This window comes from Sardina pilchardus, chromosome 24, assembly GCF_963854185.1.
Source record: "Sardina pilchardus chromosome 24, fSarPil1.1, whole genome shotgun sequence".
NCBI lineage: Eukaryota > Metazoa > Chordata > Actinopteri > Clupeiformes > Clupeidae > Sardina > Sardina pilchardus.
Window position 1 is genome coordinate 22,891,366 of NC_085017.1, and position 20,051 is coordinate 22,911,416.

Consider the following 20,051-nt stretch of genomic DNA (forward strand, 5'->3'; position numbering starts at 1 on the left):
CCAACTCCACAGAATAAACAATGTTTAAAAATCCCACCTTTCTTCCTCTGTTTGAAAATTGTCAGACCTGCACAGGCGGCCTAGCTGACCCTGACAGTCCAGTTAACACACAGATGCAGAAGTGCTAATACACCTGCTGTATTAGTATACTCTGAGTTGAGATACACATTCATTTTGGAATATACAGTACTGCATGTAGTCTTCTAGGCCTACATTTGTGTGGAGTCCGTTTTTCTTATGTGCCAATCATCTAGTCAAGAAGCTCATTTGGTGAAAAAGAATCACAAAGAAACACAGTGTTCCGCAAACTGGCAGTGTAGAACAGCAGTGTCGATTCTAACTGGATAATGGCCGATTCAATGGCTCTGAATTCAATTCTGGACTACACCCAAATTCTTATGTGACTAACCCGCTGGAAGTCCAGGGCAGTCTCTACATACTCTACAGTATACCATTGTGAAAACTGTGCAATTCATGAGAAGGCAACACCACCAGGCTGACGCATAAACAGTTGAGCACAGCTGTTTTACCACCTGAGGGAGGTATTTTTGGCATCCTTGTGTGGTCGAAAATACCTCATGGCAAAATGACGTCTATGGATCAGGCACACAGGGGATGCGGGCAGTGCAGTACAGTGAGCACAGCTGGTCTTGGTCCACTAAACAAACCGCTGTGTTTGGGCTCGTTCGACTTCATGCAGCGCTGCGCAGATCTGGCCGAATATGACGCATGCTGGACGCTTGCATGATGCGACACAATGCATTCAGCTAGATCTGTGCAGTGCTGCATGAAGTCGAATGAGCCTATATCCACTATCACTCAGTCATACATACCACTTCCTCCTCTTCCCCTGTGTGTGTTTAATGTCTGTTTGGAAATGTGTGTGTGTGTGTGTGTGTGTGTGTGCGTGTGCATTTGCTGAATATGTGCATGAATGTATGTGTGCTGATCTGTCTGGTCTGTGATTTACATCATCTCATCCGGTGTGGAGTGACGCTATACGCTGAGGTGGAACAGAGGAGGGGACAGGAGCATCAGACCCCCCCCCCCCCCCCTCCTTCTACTCCACTGTCTCCACCTCTTCCTGTCCTTCAGACTCACACACACACACACACACACACACACACACACACACACACACACACACACACACACACACACACACACACACACACACACACACACACACACACACACACACACACACACACACACGGAAGAGAGAGACCCCAGGTCATTACTCACTCTCCACACCCTGCTTGGGTTCTGTCACACCACCACAGGAAAATCCTCACAGGCTCTCCAGTCTAACCCTGCCTCTCCCTCTGTTCTTCGGTTCAGCGGATACCGCTATCATTTGAGTTCAGTTTCTCATGCAAACCTCCGGAGGAATGTCATCATCAAATGTCATCATTCGCAGTAACAGTCTAGACATGGTTCAAACAGGGGACCGCCTCGACTAAAATCAAACAGTCATAGAACATGGATTCATACATAAACAGTCTCTGCCACTTGTGGCAGTCACACACAAACACACCCACAGACACACACCCACGCACCACAGCCCTTTAAAAGCACACAGCTCATACAAACATACAGAGCCCGTACAGGGCTGATTGAGAGGTCCATTAATGTAGAGAGGATGTTAGTGTGTCTGACCCCATGCATGTCCGGCTTTCCTTCCTTTGTTTGCTGCACGCCACTCGGTTACTTTTACAGTGCTTGAAGGAATTAACGCCATGTTGGGAAGGGATCATTTACATCCTTCCGATTCTACATGCATGTTGAAAACTGAACTAGAATGTTGGAAGCACCAAGAGTGAATATCAAGGTGTCGAGTATGGCTGAAAATGAATAAGAACTTCTAGTGTTGCTTATAGAACTCTCCAGGAGGCATAGAAGGTCTGACAAAGGCATTTTTGAGATAGGAGGCTAAGGATCCTTTGTTTCCTTTTTCACATGATGTTGAATCGCAGCCAGGAATTCTGAACCAAGAACTGAGGAGCACCTGGGAACGTTATCATTTTCATCTCACGACCACTTGAAACAGAAAAGCTAAGACTGTAACTCAAACATCTGGTTTAAAAGACATTTATAAGCCTCACAGCTTATATTAACATTAACAAGACTTAAAAATAAACTTGGATCTTATGGATTTCCTTAATTCCTCATATGTGCAGCTGCATGCAATCTTAAATATGAGGGACTGATGAGAGATAAAGGGGAAAGCTGTCTTTGAAGAGGGTGACCAAGACCTTGTCTCCTAAAGAGAGACTAAACAACTTCTCTTTGAACATGTCAGATCTTGGCCTGTGCTGGGGATTTTTCTTCCAGCCCACAACTCTGGCAACAAAGCATCTAATGTTGTCCAAGAGAAGACTCTGGGGCTTGTCCTTCTCTGCTGCGGATCCTCAAAGCATCAATAGGAAGTCAGGATCTTGGAACATAAACATTTCCTCCTAACAAATCACCCAGTCAGTTGTAGGTCAAAGGGCAACGCAGATGAACTTTTAGGAATTAGCAGCAGACCAAGATTGCCTATAAATTCCCAACTGTCCTATCTAGCACATATCTAGCAGAATGTAACTAGATGACGCTCTGTGTCTCCCCTAGATGGGTGAACAGGGTTGGCTGCACCAGAGGTGGGAGGAATGGCTGCTCAGGGGGACTTCTCTCTCTCCATGTTGAGTAATGGGAAAGGAATGCAGCTCTTCTGTTTTCCCTTTAAACAATGCCGACACTGATACTGATACAGACCACAAAAACATCACCTATACTTGAGTTTCAGCATTTAAAGCCCATAGTACGATACTGGAACTGCCCACTGTGTTTGAGGTGATATAGGCTACAGGCGTTATATCAGTTAAACGTCTACCGTCAATGATTCATGATGTATTTATGTTATATTACTATATTACTGATTCCGAAAGGGGATACTTATTTGAAATTGTACAATAGAGTTATGAAAGCTACAGTGCATTGTTAAAACATCCCTTAGGTTAAAGGTATGTGCTTAAAAGCCATAGTCCATAATGACATTTCTATGTGCCGAAACCACCTTTTTAAAGCCTTCCAAGCAGTAAATGCAGTCAGGTAGTGTTACACCTTGAATAACCCACAAGACTTCCCACCAAATGATACACTTGATGCCTAAAAACTAGGTCACTGTGAAGTGATGTATCTTCCCTGCACATTTCTGGCATGGCGGCGGAGCCTGGCACCCTACAGCATAAACAAACACCAGATCCTTGCCCTGCAGTGATATCTCAGTGAGATTTGGGGAATAATGATATTCATTTACTGGTAGAGGAAGCACAATCACATTCTGTCATGTTTCAGTTATGAACGACCTGACTGTCAATGATTCACATTCATATATGTATGTATAGAGTTAAAAATGCCTCTTACAAACAATAATGGCAAAACTCTTTAGGGACAATGAATAAGAAATGTCCAAAGTCTTCCAATACATCTAGTGTATGCTACAGATTTTCTGAGCTTGAAACATGCAAACAAATCACTGACAAGATGCACAGGATGTCCATTTTAGAGATCCAAATAGTGCACACGACATGTTTACTGTAACTTTCAGTAAGCTGTTATATGATCCCCAACAGATATGATACAGATATGATCCTTGATAACCAAATCAACTGCATTCTGCATGGTCGTTGTGCCTGCTGGTATTTTAGCCTAATCATGGGTGCTGGTCTATGGCAAGAGGAAAACACATCTGGGGAATTTTTTAAAACATCAAAAATACATCAACGAGGGGCGCTAAGCAAAGACTAGTGCTGGTGTAATGTGGTGGAAATAGGTAAACTTCACTGACATACAGGCGTGCATCGCAACATGCCCACGCAAATCGTTTGGCGTGAACTATACCGCTGTTCATTAGCATTTCATAGAACTGGCGTTACAACCCTGTCGTTCCAAGCCGTTATAATATCTAGGCAGCGAAGAAAAGGTCGAAAGGTGGGGGTGGGGGTTGTAAAATCAAGGTGTCACGACGGAAAACGCCCACATCTGGTACATGCACTAGCCTACTGGTCTGTGACACATCCAAAAGCATAATTTTGAGCCGAATTAATATTCCACGTCAAATGCGCATCAAACGACATTGCGCGTAATTTTCCTCAAACGCCGGCAAGCTTCCTCGACACACACCAAAAAATGAAAAGGACATTGATGACATTGACTTCATGTGTTAGTGTTTTTGACAGAAGATGTAGCCTAAATGTAATCCACGCGATATGACAGGCCAGGTAACACATTGTAAAACTGAAGAAAAAAACCCCGTTTGGACACGTTTTGATTGAACTTCAAGCTGGAGACCACAGCATGTTTTCCAGCGAGGTGACATCCATAATAGACCTTCGAGCAGGCTCCCATGGTGTAGATCATAGCTCGTAAGGATTTGCCCTGTTTCATGACTATTTGAAAAATAGTTCAGTATGACACCCCGTGTTAAGAGAGCACGTTTGAATTTCATACATTGTTCTGTTTGATATGACCTACCTTTGTCTGACAGTGTTAGTTTTTCTTCGAAGTTTATCTCGAGATCTTTGTTCTCCATTTTCTCCATTCAGACGCCGCGGTGTCCTTTTACAGATTTAGTCATTCCTTCACTAAACTTAAACAGGAGGAGAGAAGGAACTCCCCAGATTACTCACTTCAACACACCCAGTGTCTCAGAGGTAACCTAATGACTGCAAGCGTGAACATAAAATAAGTTTCCTTTAGAAGAAACTGCAGTCCCAATAAATGACTAGTTCTGGAGTTCAGACACCCGTCGTCGACAGTTATCCTACTTTGCAAAATGTGCAGTTCAGAACCTAGAAAAATAAAAACTGAAGTGAGGGGCCACGTCCACGGACAAGCCCACAGCAGCAAGACTGCTTGAAGAATGCCTATGCGGGATGGTCTTTGACTCTCCGATGGACTGTACCATATGGCGGGGACATACTTTCTGAAGCAGTGTCATGAAGATCGCTGACGTCTGCTCTTCCTACTGTAACTCCGGCCAAAATATGTGTTGATAGGAGGGTGATGTATAATGGCACATTTGTTGCCTTGGCATGGGACTTGACACAGACATGCGAGCTAAAATACGGGCATAGCCGAAAAAAATGATACCCCTCTGGCTGGCACGGTGCGTCCTCTTCACTTCAGAAAGAGCGTACGGTTGGCGGGGAGCTGGACGGTGGTAGAACGTCTGCATGAATGCCTCATACTGAATGTTAGATGCGCGGGCTGGGATGCTGGAGTCTGACATTTCTTGAACCGTTATGTGGTCAGGGTTGAGAGAACTACTACCCTCGAAATGTGATGCTAACGCATTATGCAAAATGCTGATTACAATAGGCGTTTTGATATTGCAGTGTATTCAAACGGGGCAGGTTAAATTCTATGATTTATTTGTAGCCTTGTATCAAAAAGTCCTATAGGATTCCAATCTTTCCATAAGGATTCCAGCAGCAATCCTTCAGGAAACCTATCGTCAAACAAAATACAAATCCTATAGATCCTATTGGTTCCAAAATCTGATTGGAAACCTATGGGACTTTTTGATAAGCTATCTTATCAATAAGAAACCCGACTAGGGCCTAAAATATCTGCAGCTCTACTGTGGCCTAGGTTCTCGAAACCTAAGGATACTACAGTGTAAGATAAGTCATAGAACGAGTGTGCCATGATTGTCCCCAAGACTCAAGAGCAAAAATCAACAGATAATCAATTTTTAACTGGAATTGTGTAAATATAGGTTAGCTTGGCCTGATTCACTCATCCCACCTTAGTCCTTCAGACTCAAGTTTGTATTAATTATAGATAAAGTGTCAGGGCAATCTGTGAGGCCAGCTGCAACAGGCGAGGAGAAAAATGCACACAACATAAACAAATAAACACATGGAGCAAGCAGACTGACTGAGCTGAGGCAGTGTGGCAGAACTGATGTGGATATTAAAATCATCACGGTTTTATTTAGATGAAGGAAACTTTGACCTACTTCATGCCATGCTGATTCCCCGTTTGTCCACATCATGCCTGAGGCACCGAATACCTTCATGATTCTGCACTGTGAATCAAAGCTTTGCCCATTATTTTACGCTGTGTAATATCATAAAAGGTTTAATTGTTTATAAGGTCAAATAGAACATTAACAGAGGTGAATCATATATTGACTCATTATCAACAGGGTCCAGTGGAACAAGGGTCTCCTTTTGCAAGGCTACAAACCGTGTACTGAACACAGACCATTTCAGAGAGAATTTGCCAGGTTGAATAAATCAGGTGTACGTACATGCACAAATTGTTCCATTTAAAGTAAAGGTGGTAGGTCTGTTTCTTTAGATAGTAATGCCTCTGTGCATTAATGAGGTCCTCTTGAGAGTTTGAGAAAGGTTGACCTTGCCATCGTGGGGGTTGTGAACTGCTTTTGTTGAGGTTATAGATTATAAAAAAAAATTCTGAATGTTGGAACAAAGCAGACCTGTGCAAAAAAAGTATGGAAATATCTAGCTATCTGAAAACAGTGTGTTATATCTTGAAAGTTGGAGAGCAGAGGACAGACATCATGAAGGGATTAATTGTTGAATGAATAATGATTCGAGGAGGACTATAAGTGTATGGGGCATGAGTAATCAGGTGCCATGTCTAAATGTGGAGTGTGTCTAATCTAATATTATGTATACTTATATAACACTCAGCTGAAGGCATCATAGGAATCATAATCAGATTGGAGAAGTGTTCTTACAGTCTGTTACACAACATGTAGGAATAAGAGGCATTCACAAATCTACTCGACGTGGCACAAAGCTTTGCTAAAGAGGCAGGCCTGGGTGCTTATCACACAACCAATTATTATTAAAGCTAAAAAAGTACTGTATGTCTTAGTTTTGTTCAAACCCTTTGAAGAGGATTCTAGCAATTCAAGTAATTCAAGCAAGGCATTTACCCAATAATTGTCTTCCTCATTTTATAACAAAAGCCAAAGCTGATTGTGGAAATTGGATGTGGGGATTGGCACACTAGGGCCGAGGATTTCTTATTCAGTCTGCTGGTCAAATTAGTATTGAAGACAGATGCAAAAACAGAGACCTAGACACACACACCAGCACACACCAGCACACACACACACACACACACACACACACACAGTCTGGCTGATTGCTGAAATAGTTTTCAGAGTACCATGTTAACTGGCACTGGGTCCTTGTAACTGACTCATAACTGCTAGAATAACTCTCGAGGCTCCGATATGCTCACAAACCAGCGGAGATCTCACTCTGGCGTTTCATTTCCCCTCACGCCTCTTGGATCACCACTATGGAGACAGTTGCTCCCAAAACAGAGACATTATGAGTCATTAATTTAATGCCAGCACAAGAAAAAGTAGCAGGTCAACACAGATCTAGTTTCTCTGGGGCCTGGTTTTCAAGCTTTGCTAAAAGCCTCGCTCTCTTCCGCACTCTCTCCTCTGCTCTTCTCTCTAGCTGCCCTGCCCAGTAACTCTCCAACCAGATATGTAGGACACATTTTATTCCTTTTCCAGGACCGTTATAAAGGCCCAGCCAGCTATATAAACCTTTATATATATATATATATATATATATATATATATATATACAGTATAAATATTATATATATATGGTTAAACATTACACCATATGACATGTCTCAGATGATTCTTTCTAGTTTCCAGAGGCTACATAATTGGAACAAAATGGACAAAAAGAGAATGAAGACAGGATTAATAGTTTTAAACAATGTGCTCCTGCAGTGTGGATCTGAGTGTCTCCACAGCTGTTTAAGAGTGGGAGGTGACCGTAGCCACAGTTGCTGTGGCACCAGCTGCAGCAGTGAGCTAAAGCTGCCTGGAAAATTTTCCAACTGACATCGTCACTGAACTGGACAGCCCCAATAGAAAAGTTCACTTTAGATTTACAGAGCTCTGCGGCAATTTCACGGGGCACCATTAGCTTTGTTTTAGTTTCAGCAAAAATGTGAGGCCAAGCCACATCCATCACACAAAGGATGTTTAAGGGTAAATAGGATATTATTAACAATACATGTTTAGTACTGACAATACTGGTATACTAGCCTATCAGTAAAGAACATATAGATATATTTATCCTTTTAAAAAAGATAGCTGCATACTATAAAAAAAAAAGCCACTTGTGTTGAGTTTGAAACACAGTCTAGTTGCATAGCTCAAATACAGTTCTAGCTCAAGACGCCATCCAAACCACAACAGTTGGTGCAGAGGCACAGCCCCAGCCCCCACCTTCTGTCTCCCCTGCGTGGATGCTGACTATCAGGACGCGCTGTCAGCTGTCACCCTCTGAGGGAGTGTTCCGGAATGTCTCTTAGAATCAGATGAAGAGGGTGTGGGATAGGCTACTGTCTGGCTACTGGACCTATTACAATGCAGTGGTCACTACATTAAAACAGGCTACTGGTCTCAACACATAACAATGCAGCTCACATTTAATAAATAAATGATGAAAATTGCTGTTTTAATGCACGTACTGTAACAGTATTGTGGCATAAAAAGGTCATCCATGGGCAAATTTAATTTGGTGATCATTTGGTGTTTTTAGTATTTCTATTTAATGAGAAAACTATCTAATGGAATAACAGTGATTGAATTTGTAAGATCAAGAAAAAAATCACTGAAACAAATGACTAAATGATCAATGATTCATTTGACTTGTACTTGTACATCAGTAATGTAGAATATGTTCCTGTTCCAAATTCCTGGTGAGTACTCTTCGTCTCACTATAGACCACCATTCTTGATCAGCTTACACCGGTACCCAGTTCTTCCTATGGTTGTATATGAATGACCTCTTTGACATAATCTCTGGATCATAAAACCCTGAAAGGAACAAAAACAGCACATTCAAACTGAAGAGTTATTTTGTGAATTCAAATAGTTAACTTGACTGCCATTATCTTGACATAGCAATGCTATACCTGGACCAGGTACGTCATGTCCTTTAGGATTTTGTACCCATCGGCTTGTCCCTGACACGAATGCAGCAGTGGACATGAAGTGCCTGGGAGAGCCCTCATAGTTGACAATATCATACTGCCCCGGGCCTGGCAAAGGTGGGTTCTCGGGGGGCTTCAGAGGAGGTGCTGAGAGTCCGAGATAATGTCTTCGTCTGGTAAATAGGTGACGGAAAAATCCAAACTAGAAGCTTCATTATGTTCCCTATATCACACAGATGCTACATTGACAACTCATTTAACTATAAATCCAACAGTGATTTCTCTGTTTAAGGTTTTACTAGTAGCATGGAATGGATCCTGCTATGATCTTATCCAAATCCACAAGATTTGGCACCCAGAACAAGGTATTTGATGGTTATACAGATCATAACCCCAACCACCACATACTCATTTTGAGTGTAATTGTGTGTATTTTGTTCTACTGAAAAGTATACACCAATGTGTTTCACATACGGTAAGATTGTCCTTTTCACCATCTCTGGGGTCTGGTAAGGGTTGTATGCCCCAGGCCCTGGGCCCTCACTCTTCAGTGGGATTGGGTTGCGGGCAATGTTTGATTTAAAACAGGAATAGGGCACCTTTGGGTCCTTCTGCGTTATGGTGTCATTTACATTATAGTGACCTTTAACAAGATAAAAAAGTAAAACAATTGCTTTCATGTAAGCTGAGTTGAGGGACAATGTACATACTGTACAGTACATCGTGTTCGGCTGAAAAGAACCTATAAGTAAGAATTTAATACTGCTAAGAGCTTAATCTCACTTTCACTCAAGCCACTTACAGGGGGATGGTCCTTTTAAACCATTCAAACTGACCACATTTCTTGCTGTCTTGGAGAGGAAGACAGACTGAGCTGATATGGTTGTACTTTTGTCAACACCACCATAAGACACCTGTAAAAAAAAAAGTTTAAGCTGTGGTTAAAAAGCGTTAGCCAAATCTGCAATAATAACAAATAAATGACTTCTAATTTCTGTGCCTTTGTGATAGGAATGTCACACAATACACCCACGTTGTATTGGTTTGGAGCTGGAGTTCTCTCGGTCATACTATCCAATTTCACTGCAACAGGCAGACGGAAATTTCTTGTGCTTCCCCTTAAAAAGGTGTGTTTAGGCAGCAAACTGGATTGCAGGTTATAAGCATTGGGTCCTGGGATACCTCTATGTACGTTTCGAGAAACTCTGTGAGCCTGATGGAATACAACAACCAGCAATCAGAGTTGCACAGTAAGTGGAAGAAGAGAATGAGAGGATCATTTTTTACAATGTTTTTTCCAACCTTTGATGCAAAGCCCCCAGTGCCTTTCTTGGAAAAAGAAGGGCTATTATTCTCTGCTGGCATGTGTGACAAATATGCACCAGGACCAGGATTTTCATTCTGAATGATAATGTTAAATGAAAGAAAAAGATTTAGCCTATTGTATAAATTGGTCTTAATAACCCTGTTACTCATATAATGCATTTATCTAGGTAAAGTGGACTACTTGTTTACCAAACTGTCCTCCAAGAGAAACCTCTTTGACTTGGAACAAAAGCCCTTCTTTTCCTCATTGCTGATGACAACTGTTTGATACTTCACTGGAATTGATGAGGTACATCCAAATGGCTTATAACCTTGACAGGTACATGTAATGATACAGAAAGAAATTATACGCTTGTCAATATAGTAATATAGGCTACTTTTACAGGCTAGGCTACTGTGACACATGAAAAAAAATGCTAACAATATAGGCCTACTCACAGTCACTTGAACTTCTATGTACGTTTCTCATTATAGTCATGCACGCTGAAATAAATCCAAGTCTTGATGTTTCATGTCAAGCAGAGGGAAAACGTGAGAGCTGTGGACAACATTCAGGGCACAGTTGGTTGTAAATTTGTTGCTAACACAGTTCACATGTGAACACAGAACGAGGCACATTGATACTATAATCCTTGATTTGCCTAAACGTTTTCAGAAATAGGAAAAGCTCAAATAGCGTTGTAAACAAACGTTGTCATTGTGAACATAAACATAGCCTAGTGATTTATAATATTTGCTGAATTAAAGTTAGGCTACTTGTCCTTACCATAGGGCCTTACCGCTTCACTGAAAGAAAAACTTGTCAAGCAAGGCTGCGATTGTTGAAACATTGTTGCAGTGATAAAGTACGTATGTTACCATGGTAGCGCACACGCACTGAATGTCACATGTTCATTGTCAAACTTCACAGATTTTACATAATTTGTTTTACATTGCCCCCATGTGGCACTCACAAGTACTACTCACTTAGATATCCCTCTCAGCTTCCCGGATGTCTCTCGTTTGCGCGTTGTTTTTATGCGAAATCCATCATGGCGATGCATGCGAAAGCTACACCGCCACAGATTCCCGATACACGTCGGGAATTATCGGAGCTCGTGAAGCGAAAACAAGAACTAGCGGTAGGCGGATTTTAATAAGGCTGTTTAGATTTGATACATATAATGTCGTCTGCCCAAGTAATTTATAAGACTAGCTGAACGTACCGACTCTGTGTCAACGTAGCAGCTAGTAAGCTAATGTTAGCTTTTAGGCTAGCTCACTGAACAGGAGGCCCACTAGCAAGCTAACAACTCAACATTTAAGAATGGTTAGACAGCGGCTAGGGCTAGCTACCATTAGCAAAGATCAACTAGAAAACCTACCATACCAACCTTAATGAAGCTAATGTTAGCCATTTGAAGTTACGCGCGCCATTCATACAGTGACAGCTGCCATGAAGTCTTGGACTAGAACTATGTTAACGATAGATTGTTACATTGTTATTAACTACCTTTGTATGACACATTCCATGTGCATACAGCAGATATTAAATTAATATAGTTAGCTAATGTTTGGCATTGCATGTTGTTGTTTTGCAACCCTGTGACAATATCTCAATGCATGATTAACGTTGTCAAATTAGGAAACTTTGGTAAACCTGGAGAGGCAGATCTATGCGTTTGAAGGAAGCTACCTGGAGGATACTCAAATGTATGGGAACATAATTAGAGGCTGGGACCGCTACCTCACCAATCAAAAGTAAGTTATGTGGAATTGCATATGAATATGGTGATAACTCCCCATGATAAGTATAGTGTTGCATTATGTTTTATGCATTTTTTCTATTTGCAGAAAATGGGATATATCGTGATGTATATTGTTAACAAGACATAATATGATCTATATTGTCATATGAAATATGAAATATTGGTCATATCGCACAGCCCTAAATTGTGGATAATCTATTATGTATAATAATAATAATAATCTGCAGTCATGCACACTCTTTTTATTTTAGGAACTCAAATAGCAAGACTGACCGAAGAAATAGGAAGTTCAAGGAGGCCGAAAGGCTTTTCAGCAAGTCCTCTGTCACCTCTGTGGCTGTAAGTTCATTGCCTCATTTTATAGATGTAGAGAGGATTAGTCTAGGTGTTTCATCTTGTCTGAATTTCTTACTTCTGCTCGAGAGCTTTATCGCTGTATTCTGTAGTCATGTTTTTGAATGGTCGTGCATCATTCCCTCAGTTTGCCTTGAGATGGGAGAAATACGGATTTCAATGTTGGACTTCCTACTTTCAATGATGTAAATACCATAGTTTTACATAATTGAAAGCAGGAAGTCCTATTCATGGGTTTCATTGAAATCCATATTTCTCCCATCTCAAGGCAAACTGAGGGAATGATGCATGACCATTCAAAAACATGACTGGTTTTCTAAAGATACAAAGCTTAATGCTAATCGGTGAAGTGTCCCTTTAATGCCTCTGCAGCAGCGATAGCTGTGACTGGACACATTACTGTATGTTTTGGGGTTGTCCGTCCTGATCTCAAACATAATATCCCAAGAACTCCTCAAGAGACTTACTTTAGTATGAATGTTTACTTGGACTCTGAGATGATCTTATATGATTTTGGAGGTGAAAGGTCAAAACTGAGATGTCATATTCTTGCCTTGAGGCACGCTCTTAACATTTGGTATGAACGTTTGCAGCAACAGGGTAAATTCCTTTCAGCTCGATAATCTATGTAATACTTCCCTTGCCATACAAATGCCTGTCTACTAGAAATTCATGGCTGTACAGAAACATCTTACTACTACAACATGCTAGTTCTAGTCATCATGTATTTTGTTATGTGTAGTTGTAAACATTGAATTTCTGTTGTCTCAGGCTGTCTGTGCACTTGGGGGCATCCCAGATCATATGAATGAGAAACGTAAGTAGTACTGTCTTTGACATCATTGTTTTTGTATATTCACTGGGGCTGCAACAATTAATCAATTATAATAATTAGTTGACAACTATTAAATTAATGGCCAATTATTTTGGGGAAAACAATCTAAATTTGCTGATTGAAACTTCTTGAATATTCTCTGCTCTACTTCTCTCTGACAGTAAGATAAATATTTGCTGTTTGGACAGCAAGGTATTTGAGGACATAATCATGAGCTTTGGGAAACTCTTGATTTGTAATTTTTCAACATTTTATCAATTAAACAACAAAACGATTTATTTAGAAATATTGTATCAATTAAACAACTCAATTAATTTATTTAGAAATTAATCAACAGATTAATCACTATGAAAAGAATCATCAGTTGCAGCCCTAGTATACCTGCATGAGGTGAGCAAGAAGTGATTGATGTGCATCATGGACATCTGTACACAACCGGAGTGTCACTGTGTAGAATGGCCACTAGGGGGCACTTTCTGCATGATGCATCAGACTACCCAACTTTTTGATAGACCTGACTACCTCTACGCTGTGTCCTGCACCCATTGCATGTAACATAGTAAATCATATTTTACTCATCAATAGAAATGACATATTGTAAGCAGATAAATAATTTGTTATAACAGATATTTGATCTTTTTTATGTATTGATCCCATGGTAATGCTTGCAAACGGTTGCCTAACCTAATATACTGTGTAGTTGAATTCAGGAAAGGGTTGATCGTTAAGACAAACTGTCCTATGGGATTCGCAGGTGAGCCAGGCAGCGGAACCGAGAGCGACACGTCCCCGGACCTCCAGAACCAGGAGAACGAGCCGAGTCAGGAGGACACGGAGGACGGCGACGGGGCCGCCCAGGACCTCAAGCCCCAGAAGGCCGCCTCCTCCTCCTCTGGTGGTCACCATGGGAGCCACAAGAAGCGCAAGAACAAGAACAGACACAGGTACGTCTTTGCGCTTATACGAGGATGGAACGGCATAATCTTGACAACACTGACATGAGCAATTGCAGCAGCTAGATTTCAAGATAGATAGATAGATAGATGATAGATAGATACTTTGTTGATCCCCAAGGGGAAATTCAAGGTCCCAGCAGCTTAAGACATCACACACAACATACACTACAATGTAAACAGGATAATTAAAAACAAATCAACATGACTAAAAAGAAAAGTAAAATATACTAAAAAATAAAGATGCACATGAATGTACTGAGGATTGGTATTGTGATCCAGTATGAGGTGTGTGTCGAGGTAGTAGTGTAAATAAGTTCAACAGTGCAAATATGGGCAATAAAAATGTAAACATGGTAAAAAAAACCTAAATAGAGACACTTAACCGCCTCCTTGGGAATTTGAAAAGAGGATTGGCTTCATAACCACTAAGGCATGGACAAAAGCTGTGAAAGAACTACGTAATGGCCCTGCCCGGTCACACAAAAAAAGTAGCTTTACATGTCCTATCCACAAGTTCTGTTCCATGTGGGACACTGGGAAGCATACGTAGACCAACAGATATTAGACTAATAAACTATTGCTTAAATGAAAGTGTTCTAACACCGTGTCCTAACTGCAAGCGATGCGACCGAATGCGTGCAACAAAATCAGTGCCATCGCTGTATTTTCAATTGGAATGTCCTGACTGAATGCCATGCGACCGAACGCGACAAGTTGCTTTGCTACGCGACTTCTTCAACCCTGTTTTGTCGCTCTGTCCGTTTCTATTTTAGTCGCGTCGCGTCGCGTTGACATTAACTTTTTCACGACGTAACAAAGGTTCATTAAAGAATGCTAACGGATACAATGTGGACACAAACTATCCAGCGCAACGCGACAGTCGCGCAGTCGCTTACAATTAGGACACGGTGTAAGTCCACTGTTCCTGTACCACGCTCCCATGGCTAGGCCGGTTGCCCTTATCTTCTCTTCTCATCTCCTGTAGTCACCCACCAGTTGTGTCTGTGTCAGCTTCAACTAGACAAATGTTAAGAATGAACCAACCGGGGGGCGCTGTGGCGCAGCAGGCTACAGCGCTCGTACCATGTGCGGGTCCGAGTGCCCACGGGGACCCAGGTTCGAATCCGGCCTGCGGTCATGTCCCGATCCCACCCTATCTCTCTCTCCCACTTGTTTCCTGTCTACTCTTCACTGTACTATAACATTAAAGGCAAAAAGGCCAAAAAATATACTTAAAAAAAAAAAAAAAGAATGAACCAACCTATGGCGTGAGTGAGAGCACTCAGACTGAAACTCGCTTGTAGTGAAAAGAACAGAAAAACAACTCAAAGTCTTCCTACGAAAAGGAACGCATTATGATGAATGCACTGTGATGAAATGTTCAAGTATTCTCAGATGCCAAGATTCTAAATAGCAGTGGGACACCTCATCTGGTCAACATCACACCTCAGTGTGTGTGTGTGTTACGCATGCATAGCACACAGTTTGCAGTACATAACGCACGGCCAGTTTACAGTATCTGAATGTGTACACATCCTGGGCTCTGGCTACTTTACCTCAATATAGAGAGCAATATGTAAGGTGTGTGTGACAGTGTTGAGGGTAGGAAATAGTAACTGGCAAGACATAAATTCCGGTGTAGGTTATACAAGCTGTGTAGTTCCTGTCATGCAACATTTAAGTATGAGGTAGTAGCACTGCATTAGCAGTTCTTAAAAGCAGGCCATACTTCCTCCACTTGTGGAATAATACATGGAAAGAGTACATCAAGCTATTTCTTATGATTAAACCACCTACAGTATAGTGCCTATTAATTACTTTTTTCCTTCTGTCTCGTGTCTTGCACAGGAATTGGTTAAAAGTGATCTTTAAAAGAATAGTTCCATTAGTGACCTATACAATGTCATCAGTGGTTTTCTGCCCTCTGGAAATTGGCTCATACATTGTAGCTGGTGCTGCTGACATCATCATTTACTTGTTGAACTGTGGAAGGTCTGAGAACAGTACATTCTAAAACATATTTTTTAAAGGGAAACTGTGGTGTTTTTTAAACCTAGGTTATATTTCCTTGATGGAAGATATGATAGGAGAATAGAGCCCCGCTTAAACCCAAGGTCTTTTTCACCATGACAGCAAGAAAACGACTCCCTCGAGAACTAGATTACATTGATCGAAGGAGTACTGAGTTTGACTGGCGTTAGCACTTGCAGCCCAAAAGGCTAAAGGCCGGCGCCTACTGGACACGTATGAGGCGCAACGAGAGAAAAAATTAGAACTCCAATGTTTTTAACAGAGCAAAGCCCGCAACGTCTGCCACGCGGAAGCCGCGCAGGGTCAGAAAACGGTTCTAAAATCCTGCGCATCAAGCCCACACTGCTGACCGCCATGTCCGGTGGGCGCCGGCCTTAACAGTGCAAGTACTAAGGGCAGTGTGCCAAACGTATCCAAACCAACATTTTCAAACTGTTAATGATGCTCAAAATAGCACCACACTCCTGTAGTAGTATGAATAGAGTCGTTAGGCTTAAAACAAAGCATCAAGAACTTAGTAAGCGTACCAAGAGTTCATTTAAGGGGGTATTCACACCTGCCTTGTTTAGTTCGATTAAAACGAACTCAAGTTCGTTTCTTGCTTGGTTCGGACCTTTTTGACTGGTGTGAATACAATCACTCGAACTCTAGTGCGGACCAAACAAGCGGACCGAGACCCAGCTGAGGAGGTGGTCTCTGAGCGGTTCCTATCGAACCCTGGTGCGGTTCGTTTATGGTGTGAAAGCAGACCGACCTCGATCCGACCCAGTTACAGAAATCTACCTTTTTTGGATTTGACGAGCTCCCGTAGTTTTTGCGCATTATGGGAAATGTAGGATAGCTCCGTGACGCACAACAGCTGTAAGCAGCAGTGGGCTAACGCTTTTTTGCCAACAATAATTTGATTTTGCATCTCCTACCGTTCCGTCTTCCGTAGGCCTGCTGTTAGCATGTTGGACACACAAGAGAGCTCTTCTCAGCTGTTTTGTTGCACGTCTTCGTTGTTGCAAAATTACGAGCATGATATTGTTAAACTTGCATCAAACGGTCTTGACGCTCAAGCACTTCTGCAAAGCTGTAACTGTATAAACTATATTGCTAGGATAATAACGAGTACAGTACGCAAACATAGTATTTACGTGGGCCAACTTTGACTTTGGCTTCCTATTCTTCACCCCACCTACACGTTTACCAGCCAATGGTTGAACGACCTTAGCACATGTGCTTTTGTTTATAAATTCTGGTCCGGTTGCAATTAATCACGGTGTGAAAGCGAACCGCACTAAAAAAGAAAAAAAGAAAAAAAAATTGGTCCGGACCAAATAAGTGAACTAACGGACCTTCCTGGTGTGAATACGCACTATAAGACTTTTACAAGTCTGTACCTTATGGCCTGTAAATAACTACACAATTTTTTGTCTTTCACGATTATCTTTTACGATTGACCATGTCAGACTAGGCGATCAGAGAACCACAAAATCTTGCCGCGTCTTTGTTATAAGACTAGCCACATTACAAGATCATTTATAGTAGCCTTGTCGTCACAGTGTCATTGTCAACACGTGAGTCGTAGCAAATTCACCAAAAATTCTGACATGCTAGACTTTTGGTCGTAACGTCGTGGAATGTCGCAGACAATAAATCTTGAATATGTCACAAGACACTTCCTCCTTCGAGCATCGTTCCTTAGGCTACTTTAAATATTCGGTCACGACAATGATCATTTCTGGGTCACGACACAATCGTTGCAAAATTGGGCTGAAGTTGTGTAGTCTGTACAGGTCATTATAGTCGCCTCCATGTTGTGCCGAAAGTCCGTAGAAGTCAATTACTAAGTTCTTGATGCTTTTTCTTATGTGTTATGTGGGACCTATTTCATGTTACTGCAGGAGTGTGGTGTTATTTTGAGCATTATTAGTGTTTAAAACATGATGGTTTGGGTACGCTCAAAAGAGTTATTAGGGCACATTAGGGCAGGAAACACATGGGCACCCCTGTGGTGTGGTGTGTTGTGTTGTGGTGTGGTGTTGTGTCTGGTGCCATGTCAGGCTGAGATTACTAACCTTTTCTGCTCTCTTCCTCTCTTATTGCTGCTCCCTTTACAGTCCCTCTGCCATGTTTGATTATGACTTTGAGTAAGTCCCAGTTTAACCTCCACGCTTCCTGTGATGTCACTTCCTCCCACTGTGCCCCTTGCTCTGTCCTTCCGATTGCCTCACCTCAGATTTACGTTTGTCATTGCTAGTGACCAGTCAGCTGGTCTGTCCGACACTGTAGCTCCATTCACCGTCAAGCATGTTTGTAGGCGATGCCACCTGTTTTGCTTTTTTAAATTATTATTTTTGTCTTGTGTTGTTGTGCTAAAAACATGGTTGATGCCACATTTTAATTTTTCTTATTCATGTGTTGTTGTAGATTTAACTTTTTGAATGTTGTTCCCTTCAATATGTCAATTCATCTTGGAGTGCGTGAGATGAAATTGAAGGTGTTTGTTGGGTGACTGTTCTTGAGTTGGGTTCGTTCGTTATCTTTCTCCATCTCCCCTTCCCTCTCATTTTCAAAACTTGTACTTTTTCAAACCGATGTTTCCTGTGATGTTTGTCTTTCAGGTTTGACATGAAGATGAATAAGAAGCCCCGCGCGGTGAGTGACTTTTGAAGTTCAGGCCGGCACAGTTTGTCCCGTGTAGAGTTTGCACGCTCTCATTGTCCAGACGCTCTCATTATGTAACCTGTTGCGTCCGCAGGACTACTCGGCCTGATGGTGGTCGTGCCGACCGACCACACAACAGAGAGCACACAAGGGACGCTCAAGAGCTCCACACACACGCAGCAGAACGTTTAATTAATTAGCGATTCTTTATCTTTTTCTTTTCTCCCCATTTTGAAAGGAGTAAGGGGTTGGCCGTTCCCAGCAAACAGTGTGAAAAATCACTTGTGTTTGTTTTACGTAGAAGAAATGTCTTCTTTGGTTTGCTCACTCATGCCTTGTTATCCTTTGGTGATCAGAGTGAGGGGCATAAGACGGGCTTTGTGATGGGGAGGTCTCTGAAAAGCTTTGTACAGTATGTCAGTCGCGCATGTTCCAGTTGATTCAAGGCAGGGACACTAAGCATGCATTTTGTATTTTATGTCAGACCGTTAGGTGTTTTATTTTGTATTGTTTCATAGTAAATTTCATTTGTTTTCTACTGTTTTTTTTTTTTTTTTTTCTAAGAAAGCAAAAACTTGTATACTTTTTTTTTCTTAACGTGTTCGATATTATTCATTGTGACCTTGTTTTGTCATTGTGGATATTATTTTGTACCATGTTTGTTTTTGCATAAAAGTGTACAATTGTAAAAGTGTAATAAATTTCAGAACATCCCCTATCATATCATGCCTCTTTGCTGCTTGAGAGAGAAACCCGTTATTTTTTTTTTTGTACCTAATGCCACACTTCAGTTTCAGTGATTAATCCTCCTGTGGCTCTTTCAGTGTAAATATGTGTAGTACACACTTGATGCTAAGTGTATGTACAGTATGTAGTATGTTCTCGATGAGCTCACATGGAGGCTACACCAAGCACGTACTGTAACTGAAGCGATCCGTTCACGGAGTGTCTGCTTTAACAATCAGCTTCTGCTTCAATCGATGGAACTGACCACGCCAGACGTGATACTGGCAAAAAAATTAGACCGGTCTTCTAAAACTGTTCTTATGCTACGTGAACGGAGCACTTTAGTTGTGGACCCGGTGTAGCCACCTTGTAAGTCAGGTGTATTTGGCTAAATGAGAGAGTGCCTCTAACAGGTTCTGTAAGGTCTGC

At 41.6% G+C, this 20,051-nt stretch overlaps 3 protein-coding genes across 9 annotated transcripts in view; 1 reads left to right on the top strand and 2 right to left on the bottom strand.

The window, feature by feature from the left end:
- The window catches only part of LOC134072968 (MAP7 domain-containing protein 1-like), a 43,202-nt gene extending 38,316 nt beyond the window's left edge, over positions 1-4,886 (bottom strand). For all 4 annotated transcript variants that reach the window (XM_062529870.1, XM_062529868.1, XM_062529869.1 and 1 more), the window contains exon 1: positions 4,519-4,886. In XM_062529870.1, coding sequence (XP_062385854.1) covers positions 4,519-4,585 — 67 coding nt within the window. In that variant the 5' untranslated portion in view covers positions 4,586-4,886. The remainder of the gene's footprint in view (positions 1-4,518) is intronic.
- Positions 4,887-8,543: 3,657 nt separating this feature from the next.
- On the bottom strand, positions 8,544-11,553 carry stpg1 (sperm-tail PG-rich repeat containing 1). 3 transcript variants are annotated; one of them, XM_062529517.1, is made up of 9 exons: positions 11,287-11,553; positions 10,759-10,858; positions 10,510-10,631; positions 10,297-10,395; positions 10,028-10,207; positions 9,797-9,908; positions 9,469-9,637; positions 8,977-9,167; positions 8,544-8,878 (listed from the first exon to the last, which is right to left on the bottom strand). In XM_062529517.1, exons 2-9 carry the CDS (start codon positions 10,796-10,798, stop codon positions 8,805-8,807), a joined length of 987 nt encoding a protein of 328 aa, XP_062385501.1. In that variant the 5' UTR covers positions 10,799-10,858; positions 11,287-11,553; the 3' UTR covers positions 8,544-8,804. The 3 variants fall into 3 exon arrangements, with proteins under 3 accessions (XP_062385501.1, XP_062385502.1, XP_062385503.1); XM_062529518.1 differs by lacking the exon at positions 11,287-11,553 and adding an exon at positions 11,087-11,139; XM_062529519.1 differs by lacking the exon at positions 11,287-11,553 and adding an exon at positions 11,100-11,132.
- meaf6 (MYST/Esa1-associated factor 6) lies at positions 11,303-19,617 on the top strand. 2 transcript variants are annotated; one of them, XM_062529520.1, is made up of 8 exons: positions 11,303-11,441; positions 11,945-12,060; positions 12,320-12,407; positions 13,194-13,239; positions 14,012-14,201; positions 18,350-18,379; positions 18,854-18,887; positions 18,991-19,617. In XM_062529520.1, exons 1-8 carry the CDS (start codon positions 11,352-11,354, stop codon positions 19,003-19,005), a joined length of 609 nt encoding a protein of 202 aa, XP_062385504.1. In that variant the 5' UTR covers positions 11,303-11,351; the 3' UTR covers positions 19,006-19,617. The 2 variants fall into 2 exon arrangements, with proteins under 2 accessions (XP_062385504.1, XP_062385505.1); XM_062529521.1 differs by lacking the exon at positions 18,350-18,379.
- Positions 19,618-20,051: the final 434 nt, after the last annotated feature.

Excerpts from the sequence above, each read along its gene's own strand:
- stpg1 (XM_062529517.1), bottom strand. The coding sequence starts at position 10,798 with ATGACTATAATGAGAAACGTACATAGAAGTTCAAGTGACT. Across the intron at positions 10,632-10,758 it reads ACATAGAAGTTCAAGTGACT|GTTATAAGCCATTTGGATGT; the intron begins GTGAGTAGGCCT and ends GTACCTGTCAAG. Across the intron at positions 8,879-8,976 it reads ACATGACGTACCTGGTCCAG|GGTTTTATGATCCAGAGATT; the intron begins GTATAGCATTGC and ends TGTTCCTTTCAG.
- meaf6 (XM_062529520.1), top strand. The coding sequence starts at position 11,352 with ATGGCGATGCATGCGAAAGCTACACCGCCACAGATTCCCGATACACGT. Across the intron at positions 12,061-12,319 it reads CGCTACCTCACCAATCAAAA|GAACTCAAATAGCAAGACTG; the intron begins GTAAGTTATGTG and ends TTTTTATTTTAG. Across the intron at positions 18,380-18,853 it reads ATGTTTGATTATGACTTTGA|GTTTGACATGAAGATGAATA; the intron begins GTAAGTCCCAGT and ends TTTGTCTTTCAG.